This window comes from Paroedura picta, chromosome 15 (assembly GCF_049243985.1).
Source record: "Paroedura picta isolate Pp20150507F chromosome 15, Ppicta_v3.0, whole genome shotgun sequence".
In the NCBI taxonomy this organism is placed as follows: domain Eukaryota; kingdom Metazoa; phylum Chordata; class Lepidosauria; order Squamata; family Gekkonidae; genus Paroedura; species Paroedura picta.
Window position 1 is genome coordinate 6555481 of NC_135383.1, and position 26679 is coordinate 6582159.

The 26679-nt window shown below is 52.7% G+C and overlaps 1 protein-coding gene across 6 annotated transcripts in view; it reads left to right on the plus strand.

Moving 5' to 3' along the window:
• EPHB2 (EPH receptor B2) overlaps window positions 1-26679 on the plus strand; it is a 78412-nt gene that overhangs the window by 40111 nt on the left and 11622 nt on the right. Inside the window, exons 4-13 of one of the 6 annotated variants that reach the window (XM_077311101.1) lie at window positions 7550-7705; window positions 8134-8469; window positions 13924-14048; window positions 19704-19866; window positions 20375-20483; window positions 20928-21034; window positions 21304-21429; window positions 21714-21961; window positions 22297-22512; window positions 24506-24655. In XM_077311101.1, coding sequence (XP_077167216.1) covers window positions 7550-7705; window positions 8134-8469; window positions 13924-14048; window positions 19704-19866; window positions 20375-20483; window positions 20928-21034; window positions 21304-21429; window positions 21714-21961; window positions 22297-22512; window positions 24506-24655 — 1736 coding nt within the window. The remainder of the gene's footprint in view (window positions 1-7549; window positions 7706-8133; window positions 8470-13923; window positions 14049-19703; window positions 19867-20374; window positions 20484-20927; window positions 21035-21303; window positions 21430-21713; window positions 21962-22296; window positions 22513-24505; window positions 24656-26679) is intronic. The other 5 variants (XM_077311102.1, XM_077311103.1, XM_077311104.1 and 2 more) reach the window with 5 other exon arrangements.

Sequence of the window (26679 nt, forward strand, 5' to 3'; positions counted from 1 at the left end):
CCGTTGTTATGCCATTTGCTGCATGTCCCAGTTAGCGACATGCTTTGCTTTTAATTTGTAAGCCTTTGATTCACACCAGTGCACATCTGCGCTGATTAAATCCCATCGCAGAAAACGAATCTGATAGGAACGAAGCTGAATTTTATGAACGCCGTGTTGTGATTTAACCGGCGCATATATGCACGCACGCCGTTTGATTAAATCGCAGCGCTACAAAGAATCCAGTGGTGATTGGGCCATCGCATCGAGATTCCTGCTTGCACGCGCACATGTGCCGTGGAGCATGTCAGGAATCCGCATGAAAATTGCATTAAACAGCATATAACACTGGTTCCGTAATCAATTTTAGAAGCCATACGGGGTTAAACCGGAAGGCTGATGTGGATGGAGTAAGTCGGAAGGGAATGAGGAATCCGTGCTCATACCTATCCTGTTCTTGAAACGAACAATACAATGTGTTTTTCCGTATCGTAATCTGCCTTGTACCTCCCTTTCATTAATCGAACTCATTTCGCCCCACAGACTGGAGAGGAGGGGGAAGGGCAGACGCTGGGGACAGGTGGAATCAAGGGGCAGGAGCTGCTGGACAGCACCCATTCCGTCACCGACATAGGCTACCCACCCCCAGCCCTGGGCTCATTCCACACACAAAGGATAATGCACTTTCAATGTGCTTTGGCAGGTGGATTTTCCAGTGCGGAACAGGAAAATCTACTTCTAAAGTACATTTAAGTGCATTATCCTATGTGTGCGGAATAGGCCCTGCTCTGTCTCCATAGGCATTGCTGTTCTTTAATTTATTAGTGATGCACTCATGGTGTTTTGCAGAGAGAGAAAAAATCCAGGTTGGGAGGAGTTTATTAGCCAGAGGTTGCTGCACACTTTATGACGTCTAATGCTTACATTTCATATTCTTTTATGTGATTTTATTTTATTATTATTATTATTATTATTATTTAATTTTTAGACCGTCCTTCTCCCAATAGGTCTCAGGGCGGTTTACAACATAAATAGTTAAAACACAATAAAATCCCCATAAAAACCCCAATTAAAAGTTACATATAACATATCACATAACATATAGCGGCGGTGGTCACAATTCAAGATGGCTTTTTACTGCTTTTATCTGTATTTTATATTCGGTGTGCAAACTAGGCCTACCGCTGGGCTCCAGAGTTCTGGCCAATGTTATCCCTGACTTTGTCCAGACTAGACTACCCCTATGCACTCTGGGCGGGGCTGCCCTTGAAGGCTGCTCTTGCGGCTCTTGAAAGGCAGGAGTTGGCGAGAGCATACGCTGCCTCTTGGATTGCATTGGCAACCCGTGTTTTTCTGTGCCAGTTCAATATGCTGACATTTATTACATTTTCATTCCATATTTTTTTCCCCCCAGCTAAAAAAAAATTGGCTCCCAAAGCTCCAAACCCACAGGCATCCCCAAGCAGTTCACAGGAATCAATAGAACTGACATTAAAAATTCAATATGAAATGTTCCTTGGAAGGGGATTCTGAAACGAGGCGCAGTGGGAAAAGGGGGCTTGGCTGCCTCTTGGCTTCTTCCTGATAGCCCTGTCAGGGGCACTTGGAAGCTGAGGAGGGGAAGGTCTTGACTCCAGCAGGGGTGAAGCACAATGGCAAAGTCCCCTGGTTTCTTCCTGCCTTCTCATTTAGGCCACACCTAAACACTGGCCATACCTGCTGCTGCATATCTGAATATGTCAGGTGAATCCTCTCCCTTCCTTCCTTCCTTCCTTCCTTCCTTCCTTCCTTCCTTCCTTCCTTCCTTCCTTCCTTCCTTCCTTCCTTCCTTCCTTCCTTCCTTCCTCCCCCCTCCCTCCCTCCCTCCCTCCCTCCTTCCTTCCTCCCTCCCTCCCTCCCTCCTTCCTTCTTTCCTTCCTTCCTTCCTTCCTTCCTTCCTTCCTTCCTTCCTCCCTCCCTCCCTCCCTCCCTTCCTCCCTCCTTCCTTCCTTCCTTCCTTCTTCCTCCCCCCTCCCTCCCTCCCTCCTTCCTTCCTTCCTTCCTTCCTCCTCCCCACCTCCCTCCCCCTTCCCTTCCTCCCTCCCTCCCTCCCTCCCTCTTTCTTTCTTTCTTTCTTTCTTTCTTTCTTTCTTTCTTTCTTTCTTTCTTTCTTTCTTTCTTTCTTTCTTTCTTTCTTTCTTTCTTTCTTTCTTTCTTTCTTTCTTTCTTTCTTTCTTTCTTTCTTTCCAGCTGGAGGAGAGGGTGGCTTGGCCAATCAAAGCCGGGCGCTTGCTTAATGTTCTCAAATGGTCTCCATCTCCAAAAGTCTTATAATGAAATTACATCTGGAGACCCGTACTTATATGTATCGCGAGTGCCTTTGCAATTACATGTCCTCGAACCCTGATATAATATTTAAATAATAACAATAATAGAAATGATTCCGTGAGGCGTTCCACATTGCCGAGAGGAATCTAGAGGAATTAAGTGCTGTTTAGCACAGAGAGTCCGAGGCTGGCCAGGAATCCTTGACTTCTCCAGCCTTTCTCAATCTGGGTTTTCGTGAAGCCCTGCAATTCCTTGACAGCCCTGGAAGGGTTTCCCAAAAGGGTGGGAATTAATTAATTTTTATATATATTTTAAATGTTAAGCATTTATGGGTGATATAACCATGTATGGCTATGTCAACCCACCCTCCCACCCAAAATGGCCAGTGATGGGCCTGGAGGGGGTGGGAAGGGGAGGGGCCCCAGGTGGGCGTGTCCACAGCTCTGCTCCCCAACCATATTCTGCACAATCACACCACCTCTGGGGTTTTTTGAAGCTCTAAGAATGTATCGGGGATTTCTCAACAGTAGGAGAATCGAAAAAAAGCTGGACTACTCTGTGTAACCTTAGCTGCAGTCTTTGTTTTTCTGCATTAATACACCGTTTATACTTTATCGGGGTGGGAGTCGAGGAGAGGTACCCCAGACGTAGACATATTACTTTATCACGATGGTTATTGCTTATAATAATTTTTGCAGTAGTGACATCTCTCTGGTGTGACATGGCCATGGAAGAGTTAACTCCAGGGCCTCCCGAAGCCCCCCCCCCTCCCTCTTCCTCTGCACGTTTATATTTTTGTCATTAGTTTCGGTTCCCTGCTTTCCCGTGACCGGTTTTGTAGACTGGTTTGTAATGTCTACGCGGTTGTACGGTTTTAATATACAATTTGTAGATACCCAGGATGTCATTTCTATGTATGAGACCGCGTGATTGACACATGCGACTCTCCAAAAGCCATATCCAGTCTGCGGAAGAGATACGGGCGCAAGGGAACAGGAAATGATTCAGAAATTAACCAACACTGGTTTGATTTGTACTGGGGGGGTGGGTCACGCGTTTGAATGAGCTGTGATGAGCAATTCACAATCTGATCTACTTGACCTATTAACTCTTGGCCGAGGGACAGGGAAAATGCAGAACGAGGGGCATGGGGCAGGGTGAGCTACAAAAGAATCCGTCTGGCTCTCCTCTTCCCCCCCCCATCCCACCCCCATCCTTGAAATTGTTGGAAACCTCCAAGGAAAAGCCCTGCCCTCCTCCAGATAACCTTGACCTAGAGAAGTGTGGGGAATTCCCTACCTCAATTCCACGGGGATTTGTTCAGCCAAAGCAGTCGAGAGGCCGGGAACATCCCTTGGAGATAAACTGCCTTGTGTTCAATACAAGCTGAATCTGCAAAGAGGGGAGAATCGGCCTGAGTGATTATCCTAAATTTGAACCACAAGTCTCCCAGCATTTTTACTTGAAAGTTGCAAGGGGGGGTTGAGTTTGCGGCATGAGATTTGCTAATGGAGGGAGGGGGGAGTATTTCCCTCCACGTCGTGAATGGCTTCCTGAGCCGGGGTGTGCAAATCAAACTCATCCTAAAGAGCCTTAAAGGGTGGTTAGGGGTGTGGGGGAGGGGGGAGATTGCTTGCAGCAGACAAATGCGTGCAAGAGTGCGAAATCGGTTAAAGGCAACCGTGCAACCTCGCAAGACTATTTAAAACCTGGAAACAGCCATTCGGATGCATTTCCTCCTAATGAGGCTGTCTTCGTGACCGCATCTCCGTCCTACTGGCAACATGATATGTAGCTCCTTAGCCCCCACCCCGCCAACCCAGTCTAATGTATGCCAAATATTTTTTAAAGGACCTTTCTTCCAACTTTATTATTTTTTTTAACGAAAAGCCATTTGAAGAGGCCGCGTCGAGGATAAGAAAGAAGGTTACATAATCTCTATCCTGGGGCCAGTTTGTTTCGGCTCTAAGTTAGTCCCCCACCCCGCAGAGCACCCCAAAATCTTTGCTAACCACCTTGGAAGGTAGGTTTTTTTTTGCAGGGGGTGGGCAGCGTACCAAATGCACTCTCAAGTGTCACTGACCAATTGTGAAAGACGTTCACAGCAGTCTCTTTCCCAGCAAAGTAACTGAGAAACAAGGAACTTATTTGAGGCAATATTCTTCTAACATTTTTATGCAATTTTTTATATACATGCAGAATCAGCCATAACTGGATCTAGATCATTTCCGTTTTCAACATCTTCTTCAGTGGTTGAGTCCTCCAGTATAAGATGGTTGTGACGACAGTGAAAGATTAGTGTGGAAAAATGCTGCAGTATTTTAATAATATCAATAGGGCCATCGGGTCAAAGGTGTTAGGGAATGTTAGTCAAAGACCCTTGGGGAATGGTCTTTGACCAGCTGCAGGCAGGATGGATAGTGGAGCACCTGGGTGTTAGAAATGACTCCTCCCTCCCTGGTTTTGCATCCAGAAACCCCAAGATCAACGGAGAAAGCAAATTGTGCAGATAAAAATCTTTCCCCATCTGTTTCCCTTTTGGGTGTTGATTTATTGCAAATCTCAAATTTGGCTGCTCTCCCCCCCCCCCCCCCTTCTCACTTTCTCTCTCATTCCAGAATTCTTTGGTAAGGATAACAGGAAAAGAGCTGGAATCTAGAGAATTTTATTTAACTATTTATACCTCCCTTTTCTCCCCAAGGGGGGGCTCAAAGCAGCTCGCAACAGCATTCTTCCCTCCTCCTTATCCACACAACAACCCTGTGAGGTACATGAGGCAGAGAGTCTGTGACTGGCCTCCCAGTGAACTTCCAGGGCAGGGCGTGGATTCGAACCCGGGTGGTCCCAGATCCTAGTCCAGCCTTTTGACCATGGAGGTACCACTGAAATATTGTTCAGGCTTATGCCTCCCTGTCACGCCTCCCCAGAAATGAGATGAGCCTTGGGGAGCAAAGGTTCAGATGGCTGGGGCCTCTCCCCTTCCTACCCTCTACAGGCGCATCATTGGCCACTTTCAGAAGGGGTGGGTCAACCTGCAAATAAGAGTAGGGTTGTTTCCCCCCCCCCCCATTAAATGCCTTTTTCTTTCACAGGTTGGGAGGCCTCCTAGCCCATTCTGTACACGCTGGATAATGCACTTTCAATCCGCTTTCACAGCATGGTTTTCCTGTGCGGAACTGGATAATCTACTTCCAAAGTGCATTATCCAACGTGTGCCGAATAGCCTAGAATAGGTGAGGTCCTTCAGAAATGTGGGTCCTAGACCATGAGCATCATAGCCACCCTCTGGATCTGAACGCAGAAAGAGATTAGCAGCCAGGGTGGAGACGCAGCCGACTCACGGCGACCCCGTAGGGCAGGGGTAGTCAACCTGTGGTCCTCCAGATGTTCATGGACTACAATTTCCATGAGCCCCTGCCAGCAAACACGTTTGCTGGCAGGGGCTCATGGGAATTGCAGTCCATGAACATCTGGAGGACCACAGGTTGACTACCCCTGCCGTAGGGTTTCCAAGGCCAGAGGTACACAGAGGTAGCTTTCCACGACCTGCCTCTACAAAGCAACCCTTGACTTCCTTAGCAGTCTCCCATCAGAGGACTAACCAGGGAGCAGAGAAAGGGCAGCTGGCCTGGGCCATCCAGGGCCACACGGCTGTTTTGAAATGGGCGAGAACTGCTCCTTCTGCCTAGTCCCGGACCGTAATGGGCAAGATCCAGAGCAGACCCAAAGTAAAACTGCATGACTGACACATTGGAAAGCGTCAGGAAAGGGCCGAAGAGAGCACAGAAGCTCACGGAGGGGACATGAGGCCCCAGAACTGGGCTGGGTGTGTGTGTGGGTTTCCTGTCCCTTGAATCAATCTAGGGTTTGGGGGGGGGGGGACTGAGAATCTCATTTTTGCCTCGCAGCTGCTCTGGGCTGCCAGGGGAAAGGCTGCCCATCTTCAGCCCCTGAGGTCGGCCCTCCTTCGAGGGGGTTAAGAGACGGGGAGAAGAAGTAAGGCGATCGCTTTTACTGGCACTGCCTGGGCTGTCGAGGGAGCAGGAGGGTCTTCATGTTACGCAGAAGAAAGTCTGCTTCCCCCCCACCCCTTGCCCAAACACACAGACAGACTATGCAAGGGCCGGAGCTCCAACAGGGCACTCTGCCAGAGGGGGAGCATGCAGACGCCAAGAACCGGCCAGCGCGGGAGCTCCGCTGGAGCACTCCGCCGTTTGCAAACGTGGGAACTGGCAGAAGCCCAGGGGAGGGTTTACCGGACCGTGGCCCCCCCTCCGACCGTGGAACTCCTTCCCCCAAGAGCTGAGAACAGCTGGCTTCACGTGGGTGGGTGGGTTGGAACGGGGCCCTTTGAGCCACACCAAGTCAGGGCCCCGTGGGGTGTGGGGCCAAAGTCTGGAAGTGGAGGTGGAGGTGTTTTTTGTTTTCTTAATTTTTTAAAAAAATGGTTTTGTTGCAATTTTGTGCAATTATGTACAATTTAACATAACACCTTGCCCGTTATTCCAGTGCTTTGTATGTAGCAGCCAAAATATTGGAAGGCAGGGGTTATATTTGCTTCGTGGTGGGTGATTGAGCAAAGTGCAGCTTACAGGGGGGGGGGTTTCCCTTATAGTTTCTTAACTATGTCTTGTTTTCTTGCTCAAAGCTTGGGGTGATACAGGTGTCTCTTCCCCAGCGTCCGAGGCAGCTTTAGGCTGAGAGGAAGCATAGCTGGCCCAAGGTCACCTATTAAGGCTTGTGGTTGAGGAGAGATTCGAACCCGGATTTCCCCTTTCTTAGCTCGAAACTCTGACCACTGCACCACACCGGCATGCTCCTAAGCAGCATAAAGAAAAGGCTTGGTCCAGGTCCCCAGATCCTGTTTGGCAATCCTCAGTTGTCATTGCTCAGAAAGGGATATTGTGGCTTTTCTAATGGGCGTTTCCATGCACGAACGCACATGCACACACACACACACACACACACACACAAAATAATGCACTTTCCATCCACTTCCAATGCACTTTGCCACTTTCCACATAATGCACTTTCAGTGCACTTTCGATGTTCCTGTTTCGCACAGGAAAATCTGGCTGCCGAAGCACACCGAAAGCGCATTATTTAGCACGTGCAGAAGAATGGAACCCGCCTGCTAGCAGCTGCTGAAGTGGCTCGAAACGGCATTATTTAGCATGTGTGAAAGCATTCGATGTACGTGCAGCCCCCACACCGCCGTAGATTTCACTTCTTGACAGGCCTCTGTCTCTTTCTTTCGTTCCAGGCTGCCCCTCTGGGACCTTCAAAGCCAACCAGGGGGACGAGGGTTGCGTCCACTGCCCCATCAACAGCCGGACGACGTCAGAAGGCGCCACCAACTGCGTTTGCCGCAACAGCTACTATCGGGCCGATTCTGACCCGCTGGACATGCCGTGCACCAGTACGTGGCCCCTGAGCGGGAGGGAGGGTGGGTGGGTGAAGGTACAGGCCTCATCGTTCCATGTGAGGGCTGAATCAAATGGTGAGTCCTCTTCCCGAATATCCTCATGGGCTCACCCTGCACTGGTGGGGGAAACAAATTGTGGAATTCACTGACAACAGATATGGGCAAGGGCAACGAGGCTTGAAAAGGTACATAGATTCGGGGAGGAGAGTGGCTGCTAACCATGGTGTGAATTTAGGGGCAGGTGATGTGGGCGTATCGCCTTGTTGTGTGGTTCATGCCCCTGAGCCAGAGACGAACAGGAGGGGAGGATTGTCCTGCAAACTGTTCTGGACCTAAACTCACACTGTCTGGGTAAATGGAGGTTCTCTGCTCTTTTCTGTCTATGCCTTTTCGCTTCCCGGTTCTCCCTGTCCTCCCTACAGCAATCCCATCAGCCCCGCAGGCAGTCATCTCCAGTGTGAACGAGACTTCCCTGATGCTGGAATGGAGTCCGCCCCGGGACTCAGGAGGACGTGAGGATTTGGTTTACAACATCATCTGCAAGAGCTGCGGCTCAGGTCGGGGGGCATGCACCCGCTGCGGGGACAACGTGCAGTTCACGCCGCGCCAGCTGGGCCTGATCGAGCCCCGCGTCTACATCAGTGACCTCCTGGCCCACACCCAGTACACCTTTGAGATCCAGGCTGTGAACGGTGTCACCGACCAAAGCCCCTTCTCGCCGCAGTTTGCTTCGGTCAACATCACTACCAACCAGGCTGGTAAGGATCAAGGCTATCTCCTCTCTAATTAACTCCTTGGACACTGGCCCATTTGTAAGTCCCAAACACCCAGTTGGTTTCCTTCCTTCCTTCCTTCCTTCCTTCCTTCCTTCCTTCCTTCCTTCCTTCCTTCCTTCCTTCCTTCCCTCCCTCCCTCCCTCCCTCCCTCCCCCCTCCCTCCCTCCCTCCCTCCCTCCTTCCTTCCTTCCTTCCTTCCTTCCTTCCTTCCTTCCCTCCCTCCCTCCCCCCTCCCTCCCCCCTCCCTCCCTCCCTCCCTCCCTCCTTCCTTCCCTCCCTCCCTCCCTCCCTCCCTCCCTCCCTCCCTTCCTTCCTTCCTTCCTTCCTTCCTTCCAATCAAGTCCACAGACATGGCAATAATTCCAGAACTGTGCTGGATCGCTTATGGGCTGGTGCTAAAGGAAGGAGAGGTGTAATTTCCACCCCTTTCTGCTGCAGACCCTCCACCGGACCCTCCTTCCATTTCCAAGAGCCCGGCATTCCCCTCGAACAGCCTACGGGGGAAATCCACGGGTTTGCCGAGGAAGTGGGTGAGGCAGGAACGCTGTGTCCCGTTGATGGCCGTACGTCCTGCTAGCAGAAAATTGAGTCTGGATCCATCCCAAGGTGCTCATGTGGCACATCTGGATGTGTTTTGGGAATCTGGAAACTGCTGTCAGAGCATATAGGCTGCAGTACAAGTAAATACATTTGTGCATCCTCAGAAGAGACTCCCCCCCCCCCTCCCCAACCCGCGGCGACTGTAAGCTGCTTTGAGACTGTCTCGGGTAGAAAAAAAGTGGCACATAAGAACCAACTCTTCTTCTTGTTCAAGTGCCTGAGGCCCCCTCCCCAACACCCAACCCCCCCCAGAGCGCTCTTTCTGTTGAAGACCCCTCCCATGAGCACCTCCTTCCTGGATCCCCGTCTCTCTCTTTGTCTGTGTTCAGGAGAGGCCCGGTGCGACCCACTTTCCTGCGGGGAGGAGACTCCGCCTGCACCTCAGGCCCCCCTGCTGCGCTCCATTTCCAGAGCTGCTACAGCCGGCGCTGTCTTGCATGCTCAGATCTCACCCCTCCTAATTAAGCAAGGAGTCTGCTACTTTATTGCAACAGCTGTGAACATTCCCACCTTTGCAGGGACGGGGAGGGGGGGCCGGTCCCCTACTCAGCCAGGGCCTCCCTGCGTGCTTCTGCCCGGCCCTGCTTTATTAACTGTCAGGCTCACGCTCCCCAGCCTATGTGATGCCGTCTTTAATGTATCTATTCATTAGCGCTAAAGAGTCACTGTCTCTTGCCTAATTCGCCTGTAATTAGAGGCAGGATTCTTTCGCAGGCTCTCCGTACAGCCTGGCAGGCTTGATGTTCCTCATTAGCAGCTGGAAACAGAAGCCGTCGAGACAAAGATCCCACGCCGGGCTGGGAAAAGAGGAGCCGGCGAGGAGCAAGGGGACGGGGCACGGCAGGGGCGGGGGGGTGCTGACAACAGTTCGGAAACGGTGGGCCCTTGCCGGGTGACCTCGGACCAGTCACACCCTCTCGGCCTATCCTACCTTGCAGGGCTGTTGTGAGGGCATAACAGAGGAGGGGAGAATGAAGCAAGCCGCTTTGAGTCCCCACTGGAAAGAAAGATGGGGTAAATAAATGAAGGAAGTAAATAGGAAAGTTAAACCGCTGGAAGAGGCCGTCCAAGCATCCGCCGAACTGAGCTTGTCTCTTTTGAGACTGCTCATCGGATTGTATCCGACGGTTAGCAGCCTCATGAACATGGCCTTCCCCCAGTTCTGCTCCACTCGCAGCCAGCTGGGTGACCTTGGGCTAGTCGCAGTCCTGATATTTCTGTTCTGACCGAGCAGGAATATCAGGGCTCTCTTAGCCTCATCTACCTCACAGGGTGTCTGCTGTGGGGAGAGGAAGGGAAGGTTACAGTAAGCCCCTTTGAGACACATTAGGCCCGGTGGGTGAACTTGGGCCAGTCTCAGTTCTCTCAGAGCTCTCTCAGCCCTAACTCACAAGTTGTTTTTGTAAGAAAAGGGATTGTAAGCCGCTTTGAGACGCTCTTCTCCCCTCCTATGGACTTTTACATCAATTGCTCTCCCAGTGTATTAAAAATGAAATTGACTGATACTTTTTCAAGGGGGCCAGAAGCTGCAGTCAATTTCATTGTCAAAGGGGAAGTCCTCCCTACCGTAATTTTGGCTTTGAACTTCCAGATCCAAGACCAAAAATGGGAATTGAAAGTCTCAGAGGCACAGATGGACAACTTTACAGAAAGGGGGCAAGAAAAGACACATCTACCCCCCCCCCCCCCCCCGTTTCTCCTGTAGTGGATCCTCTTGAATTTTAGCAGAGCAACCTAGGAACAAATCCTTTAGGGCAGCGAGGGATGGCCTTGCCATCAGAACCGAGTTTGAAGAATTCGATTATCTCTTATTGAATGCCTTCATATAAGAACAGAACAGCCAGCCAGTGAGGTCTGCAGGAAATTCAGCATCAGCAACCTCTAAAGAAGCAACGGCAGGACCGAAGAGCGACACGCAGATAATAAATAGATTCCAGGAGGATTGTTGTCGTTAAGTCCTATACTGCAGCTTCTCATTGTTTCCAAATTCAGTTAACGGGAACGGCATTTCTTTTTAACTGCTGACACAGCAAAAAGCGGATCGGGACTTGAACACAGGCCGGGCGCGGGGGGTAGGGCCAAGACCACCTGCACTCTCAAGGAAGCAGCAAGCTGCCGGGAATTTCCTCCCAAACCTTCCCGATAACTTTCCCAGTCTGTCCCTGTTATGTAATTGGGAGAATCTCTCTGCACGCAAAGTGGAGAGAGAGACAGACAGACAGACAGACTGTTTCCGCAGTAGATTAAATCCCCGTATCAACAGTTCTAAGTACCCGAACAAAGTTAAAAATCCTACACAGCACAGATCGAAATTTCGTGCCTGTTCAACCTGCAGGATCAGAACCTCGAGAAGCAGCAAAGAGACTTATTAGAAGAAGAGCTGGGCTTTATATGCCGCTTTTCACTGCCAAAAAGTGTTCCACTTGCAGCGCTCAATGGAGTTTACACCCATCCATCAACTTATCCCAGCTTTCCTTCTCTCTCCCCCCCCCCCCCCACCTCCCGCTCCTGACCCTGACCTCAGAGCACAGCCTGTCTGCCGGACGGTAATTGAAAATACCAAAATTCCCCGTTGGCCTGTTGGTGGCCAGCGGTAACCAGACTCCCAGGGAAGAGCATTCAGTGGTGGTTTGGAAGAGAGTCCCGGACCCCCCCCCCTGCAGCCCCCAGCTGCTCTTTCCTTGTTGGGCTGGCTCATTCCTTAATGCTCCTGGGGGAGCCCGGTTCCCTGGGCTTTGCTGCCGCCTTGGCGACTCAACATGAGTTTCGGGGATTAATGTGATCAGAGACGGATTCGGCTGCCGGTAACCCAACCCTGGCGGGCGAGCTGGAGCAGCCAAGGAGCTCTTTGATTACTCCAGGGTGGGTTGTGGGGGGGGGCAGAGGGGCTTCTGCGGTCTGGGGGGGGGGGCGATGAGGTTGCCTCTGCAGACCTGGCAGCTGACGGAAGAAAGGGAGGCAAGATGGATGGCGGGCTTGAAAGGGAAACCAGAGAAGGGCCGGGGTTTCATGGCTGGTATGCCAGCGGGCGCCCCCCCCCTCCCCGACCCACCCACAACGAGACGAACAGCGGTTTGCCAGTGTGACGGTGGCAGGCGGGGAAGGGGGATTCATTGGGGTCTTCTACCACCTCTACCCCCCCTTCTGGAGTCCTGCGTTCTGATTCCGGCCCGTTGGTGCCGTCTCCGGGTCTGTCAGCGGCATGGCAGCTGAATTGCCTGGTGCACGCCGGAAAATTCACCCCTGGATCATTGGTGTGCCACAACTGGATCACCTTGACCGGGCAGGACAATCCAGCCGTGGTTTGCTGTTGTTTGAACACAGCCGGATTGCTTTGTCCGCTCGAGGGAACCCAGGTGTGGATTATTCCTGACGATCAACCGGGTTGCTTTGTCTGCACAGGGAAACCTGGTCGGGGATTACAATAAAATCACAGTCCAGTAGCACCTTTATGACCAACAAAGACTCATTCGAGGCGTGAGCTTTCGGGTGCAAGCACCCTTCGTCAGACTCACGCCTTGAATGGATCTTTGTCGGTCTTAAAGGTGCTGCATGAATAAAGAGGAGGTTTGTGGCCACAGTGCATCTCCCCAGACTCAAGGAATGCTGCTCACCAAACAGGATTTCTATAGCTCCCACCTTTTACGACAGCCTGAAGCAGACCCCCAGGTCCTGCCCCTGTGGGAGGATCCATCCACCCCGAACAGGGCGTTTCAGACAGGGGATACCCACCAACGTTTTCACTCCAGAAGCAGCAGTCTGCCTGGGTGCAACGCTGCTCCGGATCCAACCCACACATTATTCCAGGCCCGCCGCCCTATTAATCCTAAGACTAGGTAACCTCCCCTCCCTCCTCTCGCCCCCTTGCCTCACGGGAGCCTCAAAGCCTCGGCAGAAGAAGCCTTTTGTTCTTTCATTTGCCTGACACAAATTCTCCATCGTCTGACGGATCCCCACTGAGCCGTGTCAATTTTATCATAATGAATTGCCCTGAGCATTAGGCCGGCAGTTCCCACAATTACCGCTCGTTTCCGAGACACCCGACACCTCCCTGACCCGGATTGCTTGTCCTACTGAGCCTGGCCCTGCGCTAGGGGAGGGGAGGCGGCGGAGGGCCGGGCTGGGGGCTGCTCCGGCCGGGAGGAGCAGGGGTCCAGCCGGGTCAGGAGAGCGAGTGCCTGGCACGGCTGCCTGGACGCTGATTGACGGCCTGCTGCAGGGCTCATGGCAGAGGCGTTCGCCGGATGGGAAAGGTTCTCTGGCTCGGCGGCTGTAAGTGTGAAGAGCCCTTAGGGAGACCGAGGTGGGCTGGTCTGTACCACCGAGAGTGCCAAAGGGCTGGGGAAGGAGAGGTCACAGGTGCTGGGCAATACCAGCTCACGAAACCTCCCACATCATGCCTAGCGCCAGTTTATCCATGTAGCATGAGCTACAGGCCCCGCGCTTCCAGAGGCCCTGTGCAGTGCCTTCCCCCAATGGATCATGGCCGTAGTGTCTCTCCTCCCCTCCGTTTTCCTCTTTAAGGATGTTTGAAGGGAGTTGAGTTTTGCACTGTCTCTCTCTCTCTCTCTAGCAGTGAAACAACACAGACGTAGCTACAACTGTCATTGTAGCACCGGTGCGCGTCTGCCGTAACAGGCCATATATGGCCTGCTCGCTCGCCGGTATGCGCCAAACACGATGACAACCCTGAGATGTTTTGCCCAGCCGGGGGAGTGTGGAAGAGCTCTATCTTGATTCCCCCAAGTGCTTGGCTCTCGTTTCTGGATCCCTGGCTGGGGTTCAGGGACTGGAGAGTCACTGACGGCTTCCGATGCTTTCCTTGGCCTCTTGCAGCCCCTTCCGCCGTGTCCATCATGCACCAGGTGAGCCGGACCGTGGACAGCATCACCCTCTCGTGGTCACAGCCGGACCAGCCCAACGGAGTCATCCTGGACTACGAACTTCAGTATTATGAGAAGGTACCGTTCCGGGAGGGGCAAAGGCAGAGGCTGGGCGCTTCCCCTTGCTTGAAGAGAGCTAGGATTTCAGTGCTGGGATAGGATTGAGAGTGTCCTGCGTAGTGCAGGGGGTTGGACTAGATGACCCAGGAGGTCCCTTCCAGCTCTGTGATTCTATGATTCCAGGAGGGCGGCCTGCTTGGCATTGCTGCCCTTCCAATAGACACGCCTGTCCCTGTCACCGGACGTATTATCCTCGTCTTCCTTTGAAACATTTATATGTCGCTTTTCCACCTGAAATAGGGTCTCCAGTGGTAGGGCTACTGTAGAACTGGTGTGAACGCTGCTTCGTGCTGGGGTCCCCTGCCAACGCCTTTCCTGGTGCCCACCACGTTGTTTTAGACAGTGGGCAGGGCCAGGATGGGCTAGCCCCCCAGAAGGGCTTGAGAGTTGCTGCGGAGATTAAAAGGCGTGCTGTTCAACAGAGCTTCCAATTTACATACTGGCTACTTGGAGTGTTACGGCGTGACCTCACTTCCTGGCGATTTGCGCAGTTGGTGCTTAGGCAGCCATCTTGTTGTTGAGCCCACCACCTTGTGCCAGGATTCCAGAGGTGCCCACAGGCTCAAAAAGGTTGGCGGCCCCTGGCTTAGCAGCTGACGGCCGGCTCCAGATTCCTTTCCAAGACTCTGCGAGCGCTCACCGGGTTACTCTTGCGGAGGCACACCGATCCCAGACTGCTCACTGGGAGACAGGCTTGCCGCCCTGGAAACCCCAAAGGCAGGGAAGGAAAAGGCCACACAGACCGCATTGCCGGATCTGAAGCCGGTATTTGCGTGCTGCAGTGTTTGGTTTAACAGCAAACGTAGCCGTTTCAGATTCCCGTTGGCTCCCCTTTCGGGGAGTCCCAGGGAGCGACGGACTGTCAGAAAAAAAATAATCTCCTTACCCAAATAAGATAGAAAACTTCCCTGGCTGCAGATAGCCAAGGGATCCTCTGCTCCACCAACAGCAGTAGAAATCTCTGGCTTTCCATGGGGTGCCTTTGGAACGGATCTCCTGGACGAGGAAGGGATCCGCTTGTGAACGGGACGGAGCCTTTAGAAACGGGATCGTTCCTGTCGAAATTCCCGCAGCCGCCCTTGTGCCTGTCAGCAGAGCGGGAAGGCTGCGACTCGTCCCCCAAGACTCCCTATGTGTCAACTCGGTTGTGAATTAAGGGACCCGTCTCGGCGACGGCGGTGCCAAAAGTGGTTCGGAAGCAGCAGCTCAGACGGCAGAGGGCTGCGTCGTGTGCATGCACGCATGAAGCCGCAGAGCGTGGCTCCGTCAAGGCCGGCATTGCCGATTCAGACTGGCAGCCTCCCTCCAGGGTCCCTGGCCGGGGTCTTTCACATGACCTACTGCCACATCCGTTCTCCAGCTGGAGAGGCCAGGGCCTGGGACCTTCTGCACGCAAAGGGGGGGCTCTGCCGCCACGCCACGGCCCCTTCGTCAAGGTGCGACCGAGCGCCGGTCTATAAAACAAGCACAACTCCTTTCCTCTAGGAAAGGACCTTGTCAGAAAATGGGTGAGATTTACAGGCTTTCTCAACCAGGGTTGGGTTCTTGACGGCCCTGGAAGGGTTTCCTGAATGTGTGAGAGTAAATTTTTTTTTAATTTTTTTAACGGAATAACATATATGGCCCTGTCAACCTGACCCGCCCCCCAAAAATGGCCAATGATGAGCCTGGAGGGGGTAGGAATGGGAGGGGCCCGGGGTGGGCGTGTACACCTTGGTGTCATGGTTAGGAGTGAGGACTTCTAATCTGATGAGCTGGGTTTGATTCCCCGCTCCCCCACGAGCAGCCAGCTGGGTGACCTTGGGCTCGCCACAGCACTGATAAAGCTGTTCTGACCAAGCAGTGATATCAGGGCTCTCTCAGCCTCACCCACCTCACAGGGTGTCTGTTGTGGGGAGAGGAAAGGGAAGGGGTTTGTAAGCCGCTTTGAGCCTCCTTCGAGTAGAGAAAAGTGGCATATAAAAACCAACTCTTCTTCTTCTTCAGTAATCTCAGGGCTCTCTCAGCCTCACCCACCTCACAGGGTGTCTGTTGTGGGGAGAGGAATGGGAAGGCGACTGTAAGCCGCTTTGAGACTCCTTTGGGTAGAGAAAAGCGGCATATAAGAACCAACTCTTCGTCTTCTTCTACTTAATTATGCTTCCCAATCCTATTCTGCACGATCGCGCCACTCCTGGGGTTTCTCGAAGCCCGAAGAAGGCTTCTCAACAGTAAAAAAGGTTTAGAAAAGCTGGGTTGGAACCTCGCTCTGGCTTTCTGCAATTCAGTGCCCCCCCCCCGCCCTCCCCATATGGTCTCGCAAGCCCTCATCTGCAGGGCGATATTTCACCGCCTAGACACAGACATTCCTTCTCCTCCGCGGCTCTTTGTAAGGAGGAGGCCGGAAGACCGCTGGGTGATTGGCATCTCCCCTCCGTGCTTGGAACTGGGGAAAGAATCTGCTGCAGTCAAAGCGAACGGCCGTCAGAGAAAGGCAGGCATCACTCCCTCAAGTGGGCTTCCCATGCAGCGTGAGTGACGTGTGCCCCTCAGTATGAGGCACGTCAGCCGTGGCCGAGAAAAGGTTGAGAACGGCTGTTCTGGGGTCTGCAGCTCAGCTCTTTCCCATCACCCACTTCCTGGACTTTTCATTGGCGATGCCGGGGATTGAACTTGGGGCTTTCTGCTCTACCACTGAGCCAAACGCTCTTCTTTGCGGTGAAAGCAAAGGCACCCTTTTGACCTATAGCAATGGTGCTCAACCTTCCTAATGCCGCGGCCCTTTAATCCAGTTCCTCCTGTTGTGGGGACCCCCAACCATAAAATTCTGCCAGTGTTCTATCGCAGAAATTAAACCGAAACCGACCAATGACGTGAAGATCCATTGTTCAGGATTGTATATAAATTGTTTTTTTTTTCCTGCGGGTTTCTCAGTTCAGTTCTGCCTCTTGTCCCACCATGCCGATCTCGCTCTTTTCCGCTGCTGCAGACAGACAAACGCTCTGTCTCGATCTACCTTGCAAGGCTGTTGTGTAGATGGCACCCCCCCCCCTCCGGCCAAGCTGCTCGCCCTGCTACGACCACTGTGAAAGGGTCATTCCGACTCCAGGTTGAGAACCACTGATCTATAGGATGTCCTCCATAGCTCAGTATGATGGTAGCGGGAAGATTCAGAGCACTGGGAGAGCCTTCTAGAAAAGCTCCAGGACCGTGACATTAATTGGCCCTCCCTGGACATAAATGGGAACAGAGGCTCTGAGCGTCCCTCCCGCAGGGAACCCGTTTGAAACGGAAAAACCGAAAAACGGCTATAAATGCACGTGTTAAATTTTTATTGGGAAACATTGATACAGTTTTGGAGAGGGTTGCTGGGAGCCGTTCAAAAGAGAAGGAGAGGCAAGCCAATACACGTCCCCTCGAACGGGGACGGACTCGGCATGATTTTCAGCCTCCTGCCGTTTCTCCCTGGAATGTTTTCCAGAAATGAAACGGGGCCCCGGAGATTGCCCTTGAGAGTACGGGGCCAGTGCAGCTGAGATGGGGAGGGGGCTTCTGGACTTCCCCCCCTCCCCGACTCTCTTCCCACTGCATTTTTGCACTGTGCAAGACGGGAGGAGGGTGTTTTCTTTTTTCAAAAGCGTGGAAAGTGCCAGAAGGAAAACCAGAAGGGAAATCAACACAGCCAAAGAGTGAGGATCCGGCCCCTCTCCCATTTCCTGCTTTCCCCCTCAATAGACTTGGTTGGTGACCTGAGTCAAGGCACTCCCTTCCATCTGCAGAGACAGAAAGTAGTGCGGGCACAGCTGCCAACCTGCAGGGGAGGCCTGGAGATCTCCCAGAATTGCAGCTGACATCCAGACTGCAGAGATCAGCTACCCTGGAGAAAATGGCTGCTCGGAAGGGTGGATTCTGTGACATTGGACCCAGCCGTGATCCAGCCTCTCCCCAAACCCTGCCCTCTCCAGGCTCCACCCCCAAAATCTGCAGGAGCTTCCCAAACCTAAATAGAAGATTGTTAAATGCCTTAGGCCAGGAAACACATTTTAACCCCCATATCAGTCTTCCTCAACTGTTTTACTACCAAGAAACCCCTGAAATATTCTTCGGGCTTGGAGAAAACCCAAAAGTGGCACCATTGTGCAGAATATGGTCGGGAAGCAGAGCTGTGGACACGCCCACCCGGAGCCCCGCCCCTTCCCACCCCCTCCAGGCCCATCACTGGCCCTCTTGGGAGGGGGCGGATGAGTCGACATGACCCTATATGGCCATATCACATCACAAATGTTGAACAAATTTAAAAAATATATTTAACAAATTAACCCCCACCCATTTGGGAAATTCTTCCGGGGCCATCAAGAAACCCCATGGTTTCACGAAACCCTGGTTGAGAAAGTCTGCCCTATATGGTCATTACATGTTATTAGTAAGACCCTCTTTGCTTCCAGTCTTCCCAGGCTGTTCGAAGACCACGGCTGAGGACCGGGGGTCCGCTTCTGAACCCCCACCTCTTCTCCACCTCCGCTCAAGGAGGCTTACAAGAACCAACTCTTCTTCTTCTTCTTATGCTCTATACGGGGGCTGCCTAGAGGGGGCTGCATTTGAACCAGCCGGGTGGGAGTTCAGGAGGCAGGCAGAAATTTGGGCAGGGAGGGAGGCAGGGAGGGTGTGCAGCAATGCAGGCAATTCCCCCAGGGAAGAGAAGCAGAGCAAACTATACCGAAATCGTGGAAGGGAAGAGGAATGTGCAAGGGGGGAGCGAAGCTAATTAAAAGACCGTGATTAAACGAAGCCACAGAACGTTCCCCCATCCACCGCCAAATGACAGAGGAAAGGGCGACTCCACTCTTCCCACCCAGTGACCTAGTTCTGCTTCCCAGTAGGGGGGAGAGGCCGGGGCTGGGGGAGGGCCCGCCATTGTTCAAGCTGGTAAATAGGTCCTGACCTATATCACGTCAAGTGGAGCCCTTTTCCCACTCCGCTTGGCCCCTCCCCCTAGGGGAAATTGGGAATGGTCAGTCAAGTGCTGGTGCCGGGGAAGGGGGGACGTTGCTTCTCCGTTGCCGGGTCTTCCGGGGCCATCCGTGGGGCGGTAATGGTGTCATGGCTACCATGAGTGGGAGGTGGCTTTGTGTAGGGCCCCTCCACAGGGCCAGGTAAACCCACACCTGGTGCCCCTGGGCAGCTCCCAAAGACTCCAGTCTCGTTGAAACCTTTACTAATCCTGGTCCAGGCTAGTCTGGTTTTGTCACTAGATCCATACCTTGCGATGGGTTTACTCCGCTGTTCTTAGAGAAATCGAGCAAAGTAACAGGGAGCGTTAAGACGAAAGGGTTGGGGTATCCCAATTTCATTGGCTCGCAGAAGTCTAACCAGGTTGGGCTCTGGGATTAGTAAGACCACCAAGTGACGCCGATTTCCACTTTGGGGACCGGACAGAATTTGACCCCAGTTCAAATTGTCCAGGATTCCTGGGGATCATTTGCCTTCCTCTGGGTATAGAGTCACTGGAGAGGGTGGGGGGGAGAGAAGGCAGTGGTTAATGTCCTGCTTCCTGCAGGAGTTTGGACAAGATGACCCTTGAGGTCCTGTCCAGCTCTTGGCTTCTGCGTCAACCGCTGTTTGTTTCTGTGGCAGGATCTGAGCGAGTTCAACGCCACGGCGGTTAAGAGCCCCACCAACACTGTCACGGTGCAGAACCTCAAAGCTGGCACCATTTACGTCTTCCAGGTGCGGGCGCGCACGGTGGCGGGCTACGGGCGCTACAGCGGCAAAATGTACTTCCAGACCATGACGGAAGGTGAGAGCCAGGGCCAAAACTAGAACTGCGTAAGCCCTAAGCTGTGCCGACTTCGAGTGGTCCTAGAACATCGCCTCCCAAATATGATAAATTAGTCGTATATTTTTCTACGTAGAGACCCTTTTACAATCTTTCCCTGAAACTACAGCTGACTTAGCTTGCCTGGCTCTAAATCTGGCTCTACAAGGCTGGGTTTTGGCTGGGACCAATGCATTCTCTCTGCAGGTGCCAACCTGCTGGTGGTCCCTGGCCCCAAGGTATTTCGCCTGACCTCGATAAGAGCCAGGGCCTTTTCGGTCCTGGCCCCCACTTGACAGAATGAGCTCCCAGAAGAGCCGAGGGCCCTGTTGGAGCTTTCACAATTCCACAGAGCCTGCTAGACAGAGCTCTTAATAGATGAATGAATGAATGAATGAATGAATGAATGAATGAATGAATGAATGAATGAATGAATGAATGAATTTATGCACCGCCAAACCTTTCCTCCTTCCTCATTTCCCCCCCGCAGCCGAATATCAAACCAGCATCCACGAGAAGCTCCCCCTTATCATCGGCTCCTCGGCCGCAGGGCTGGTCTTCCTCATCGCCTTGGTCGTCATCGTGTTGGTGTGCAACAGGTAGGGGAACCGGGCAGGATTACAAAGAAGGGGGCGGAGTCAAGGCCAGACTAGCCGCTGTCAGGGCGGTCAAGCAGTGTCAGCCACTACTTGTCCCTCTTTATGACCTCGGGACATTGTGGCTGGAGAATGAAAACAGAGGCCGTGGCTGATGGGTTTTCTCTGGCTCCCGCAGATTGCAAAGGGGGCAGGTAGGTTAGGGGGAGAGGATACGGAGCGGCTGGCATAAGGTTGCATGTGTGCGACGACACCTCTCCATTTGAAGCTCTCATTTTGGGTGCTTGTTTGGCCAGCGAGCTGAGCATGACCATGCGCACCCAGTCTCGTGGTAGGGGGAAGGGCTTGGGGAGGGGCCGTCCGGAAGGGACAGGGGGCGCGGGGATATGCTCTTTCTCTGGGCTGAGAGTTGAAGCCCAGCCTTGCCCCCTCCCCCTGCTCTGCTAGTCCATCTGCCTCCCGCTCAGCACGGTGCTCTCCTTCCAGAAGACGAGGGTTTGAGCGTGCAGATTCCGAGTACACCGACAAACTTCAGCACTACACCAGCGGCCACAGTACGTACCTTTCGACCAATCGGGGGGAAGTAGGGGGGGGGGTAAGGATGCTCCCTGGTTTTCTTCTGCCCCTTTTCCCTTGGGAGTTGCTCCTTTGCGGCCCTGCATCACCAGCCAGCCCTGACCTGGATAGCACTGGCTAGACTTATAGGTAGATATGGTTAGGACTTGGAGTCCAAAACGGCCGATCCGTTTGTCTTCTTTCTCTTTGCCCGGATTAATTTCCGCACCGGGATTGTTGTGAGTGCTTGCCTTTTCTCACTCCCGAGTAGTGACCCCCGGCATGAAGATCTACATCGACCCCTTCACCTACGAAGACCCCAACGAAGCTGTCCGGGAGTTCGCGAAGGAAATCGACATCTCGTGCGTCAAGATTGAGCAGGTGATCGGTGCGGGTAAGTCCTTCGGCCTCCTCCTGCCCCTACCCTAGTGGGAGGAGCCTGCATTGATTGGCTGGGGGAAAGGGGGAGTGGCTAAGCGGGGCCAGCCCAAAGAAGGCTCCGCCTGTCTCTGGGGGGCTCTGAAAGAAACAGGTCGGATGAATCGACGGGAGTCTTTGCCTTGACTTCAAGCCGAGGGAAGGGGCTGGGCCGAAACGTTGAATAGGACAACCTGTGATGAGGGCGGGGCTGAGCAGGCGCCATGATCTCCCTGCCTTCCTGTTGGTTCTCCGCCCCAGGGGAGTTCGGCGAGGTGTGCAGCGGCCACTTGAAGTTGCCTGGCAAGCGGGAAAGCTTTGTGGCCATCAAGACCCTGAAGTCCGGCTACACTGAGAAGCAGCGTCGGGATTTCCTGAGCGAGGCCAGCATCATGGGCCAGTTCGACCACCCCAACGTCATCCACCTGGAGGGGGTCGTCACCAAGAGCACCCCGGTCATGATAGTGACGGAGTTCATGGAGAACGGATCGCTAGACTCCTTCCTGCGGGTATGCCCCAGTTCTCTCTGTCTCTGTATCTCTCTGTCTGTCTCTCTCTTCCTCTGTTTCTCTGCCTCTCTCTCTCTCTCTCTCTCTCTCTCTCTCTGTCTGTCACTGTCTCAGTCCCCTCTCAGTTCTCTCAGCCCCACACACCTCAAAAGGTCTCTGTCTCTGTCTCTCTCTTGTCTCTCTGAGCTCTAATAATAATAATTTGTTTACTTTTTTCAGTCTGTAGTTTATCCCCAACCTTTGTGGTTCTTACCCGCTTTGCAAGTTGGGGTTTTGCTTCCCTGTATTGTCATCCGTTGCTCGCCAGTGATCCCGGGTTTCTTTCTTCCCCCCAGCAAAACGACGGGCAGTTCACGGTGATCCAGCTGGTGGGCATGTTGCGGGGCATCGCGGCCGGCATGAAATACCTGGCTGACATGAACTACGTCCACCGGGACCTGGCGGCACGCAACATCCTGGTCAACAGCAACCTCGTCTGCAAGGTCTCGGACTTCGGCCTCTCCCGCTTCCTGGAAGACGACACCTCCGACCCCACCTACACCAGCGCCTTGGTGAGAGGCAGGAAGGGGCTGTGGGGGAAACAATGGCTGCCCCTTTTCTCTCTGATCTCTCCAGTCGGGAAATCTGTGGCACTTCTGGGAGATCCCCAGGGCCCACCTGGAGATTGTGCAATGGTGGTTCTCAAGATCAAATAAGAAGGCCTCCAAAAGTGCAAATAAAATTGCAGAGTATAATTAAGCAATCATAAGCAATTAATTGCATTCTTGACTGGCTTTTCATAAGCCCAGGCTCCCTGTTTGGCTATTTGTAAGCCCAGACTCCCTGTCTAGCTTTTTGTAAGACCAGGCTCCCTGTCTGGGTTTTTGTAAGACCAGGCTCCCTGTCTGGTTTTTTGTAAGCCCAGGCTCCCTGTCTAGCTTTTTGTAAGACCAGGCTCCCTATCTGGCTTTTCATAAGACCAGGCTCCCTGTCTAGCTTTTTGTAAGACCAGGCTCCCTGTCTGGCTATCCCAGCTGTCCTCTACCAACCTCCTCGAACGTGCGTCACTGACTCCTGCCTCCTGCCCAGAAGGAACAACCAGAAAGATTGTTCATAGCCTGAAAGCAATGCTTTAGCCCTTCAATAATAGAGAAAGTTTCAGAGAACAGATCTTTGGGCAAGAAGATAAAGAAGATGACAGCAACAAGAGCAAAGAAGAGTGGTGGAAGTATACCTTTGAATTCCCAGCCCAGGGACCCAAGAGGCAGATTCCCCTCCTGATAGGCTTCCTAGGCCTGACCATCATTGGAAAACGCATTGGGGATGTTGGGCTTCACTCTGGTCTGGCAGGGCAGTCCGTACATGCCAGCGAAGGTGAGGCTCCTTGCTGTCGCTGCCTTGCTCCTCTGCAGCTTCGCCGGGTCTCCCCTGGCACTCCCCACGCTCGGAACCACTGAAAAATGCAGAGGTTTCTCCGCCAGCCCGGACACGCTCTCCGCTCATCAAGGAAGACGGATTATAAATTGTTAACGTCGCCGTGCAGCATCTGCACTCGGAAGGAGAGAGCCCCGTGGAGGCATCCTTGGCATCTTTCACAAACATCAGCGCTCTCTGCCACAAAAGGCGAGGCAAGTTCAGGCCGGTGCATGACCCAGATTCAGTGTCCCGCGACCCTGGGATTCAGCATTCCAGAAGGAGCAATTGGGTCCTAACTTTGTTTGGGCTGTTTGGAGCTTTGGGCCTTCTCGTCGACGGGCAGGTTGACTTCTGGCCCAGGTAGAGCTGCCCACCTCTAGCACCAGGCCCTGCTTGGAGGCAATTTGGACTTCCTGGTTCTCCAGATTGTGGAAGTCTCTTTTGGATTGCACCGGCTGGTTCCTGCCCGAGAGCTCTGCTTCCAGCCCAGCCGTTACCCCGAAGCACACAGGTTGTTCCACAAGTTTATAACGTAAGATACGATTTGGAGAAAGTCGATAAGAGAGAACGTGGTCCCTAGCTGAAAACAGAATGAAGCAGAAGCCCAGTGGCACCGGTGAAAACGAAATAGGTTTATTCCAGCATTGTTGGTCTTGAAGTTTCGGCATGGTGAGGCAGACGGACTCTAAAACGTATCTCTGGCCCTAAAGACAGATCCCATAAAGACAGGCTTATGGTTGAAGCCAATTGAAACAATCAGAAATTATATCACACTTTAACCGGGCCTCCGTCCCTCCCCCCCGTCCTTTCCTCCCCCACTCCTGACTCCATCCAAATTATTGTATAATATCGATAGCCCAGAAGCAGCCAGTAATTTTTAATCCTTCATTTTTCAGTTAATTATCTCCTAATTTTAGAATGACGTATTTCCGCTGATGTTCCCCAGCCTGAGACGGCTAATCCGAGAGAAGCGGCATATAAATCCAACCGTAAATAAAATTAAGAAAACGAAAAACAGTCTATCCCCTAGCTTAGAAAGGGAGATGTATTTAGGGGCGGAGTCCCAACCTGGGATGCTACTATCCATCCTGCCCAGCTAGTCTGAAAACACCCTCTGAATCGCTCCTGGTCTTTTTTCCTCTCCTGCAGGGTGGGAAGATCCCAATTCGCTGGACTGCCCCAGAAGCCATCCAGTACCGGAAATTCACTTCTGCCAGCGACGTCTGGAGCTACGGCATCGTCATGTGGGAGGTGATGTCCTACGGGGAGCGGCCTTACTGGGACATGACCAATCAAGACGTAAGTCGGCCGAGAGAGTAGGAAGCCGCTCAGCGTGGTTTGGCGATCCTTTATGGGTGCTCTCCTCTGTCTTTGTGGCTTGCTGGCTCCAGGCCCAGGCGTTCCGGCAGGAGCAGCTGTTGGAGTGAACATTGTATAACCAGACAGGCCAGTGGGCCAGATTCAAAATCGGGAGGAGGCTTGGTTCAGGGCCGAGCGTAACCTTTGCATGCAGTTGGTCCCAGGTAGAAGGGTCCTGGGTAAGAGATGTGGTTAGCTTGTGCCTCTCCCTGCTTGAAATCTTGGAGAGCCACTGCCAGCTAGAGAAGATTTGAGCAGTTCTTTCAGAGCTCTCTCAACCCCACCTATCTTGTGAGGAGAGGAAGGGAAGGCGATTGGAAGCCACTCTGAGACTCCTCCCGGTAGTGAAAAACGGAGTATAAAAGCCAACTCTTCTTCTTCTAACTTCAGGGTCTCCCGAATTTTACAGTTCACTTTACTTGGAAGAGACTTTGTCTTCTTAAAACGTAGCCAAGTCATTTGTGGATATGAAGACTTAACCGTGATGGAAATTTTTCTCTCTTTTTTATTGGATTTTCCACGATAAGCTTAAGGGATTTTTTTTTTGGTTGGTTTTTGTACGTGTACCAAATGCAGCCCAAAAAAGTCCTTTTGGAAACAGATCCAGACTTGAGTCCAACGCGAATTTCCACATTTCCGCGGAAAAGCTTTTAAAAATAAAACAAAAGCTTGCTTTCCATGCTTTTTATGGGGTGAGATGACCATCCTCTTGTGCTTCAAGATCTGTAACTTTAGATCTCCCGCTGAGTCGTTTCCAATTGACAGATGAAAGTCACAACATCCAAGGAGGTATATGTTTCCCCATCTGACCAGGACATGCTTTCATTGTATCATGATTTGAGAGCATCCTAACTGAGCTGATAGGTATCACGTTCAAGACAGAAGAAATTTCTCACAAAGAAACTTCTCAGTCACGACTCAGAGCCAGTGTGGTGTCGCGGTTAAGAACGGCAGCCCCTAATCTGGCGAGCCAGGTTTGATTCCCCGCTCCTCTTCATGCAGCCATCTGAGTGACCTTGGACCAGTTAGAGTTCTATTAGAGCTGTTCTCATAGATCAGTTCTGTCAGAGCTCTCTCAGGCCTCCCTCACAGGGAGAGGAAGGGAAGGCAGTGGTAAGCTGCTCTGAGTCACCTTCGGACCGTGAAAAGCAGGGTGTAAAAAATTATTCTTCAGTTGGGGAATTCAGTGCCAGTAGATATGGCCAAGGGGGTCAGATGGCTTTGCAAAGAGGGATTCAAGCAATCCGCAGGGACAGGTCTATCGACAGCTATTAGCTATGACAGCTAGATCGAGAGGTTAGAGTACCTCCGAAAATTGGCCCCTGGGAGGTACTAATAGGGACAGATTTTGCCTCCGAAGCCCCATTTGTAAGATTTCCGCATGCCTCAAGCCCCGCGGGAAAGCTGGGAGCCGGTTAGATCCCAAGGGCCTTCCTTGATCTCGTCACCATGCGCTTTGGCGTCCCTCGGTCGTAATCCCAATCAAAAACTTATTCCGGGCTGAGGCGCTGGCGGCTCGTTTGCGTGCGAACGGCGCTAATTTGTGCGAACGGCGTGGGTTTCTCCAAGCACCTGTCCCTCGGAAGACCGGTTCGCCAGCCATTCTGTCTCTCTTTGTCTTCGAACTGCAGACTGCTGGCCCCACCACCACAGACACGACGCATCCCCCTCCCCAGACCAAGTCAAACCCCAGGAGCTCTTTCCCCAGCTGTCCGCGCAAATGTCCTGTCAGAGACGCGAACTGCCTTCCCTTCTGCTGGTCTTCGCAGCCAGGGATGGGGAGGCTAATCGGTGGTGAGAATGAGGGGCAGGCCCCTCTCGCCAGAGAGATTGGTGTCAATTAGACAGCAAGAGAGTCGGGGCAGAATACCTCGAGGCAGAAGGAGGCAGCACCGAAAGACTGGCGTTGAGGGGGAGAACGTGAAACACCGCCTTGAGCCGAGGCAGGCCGTCGGTCCAGGTTG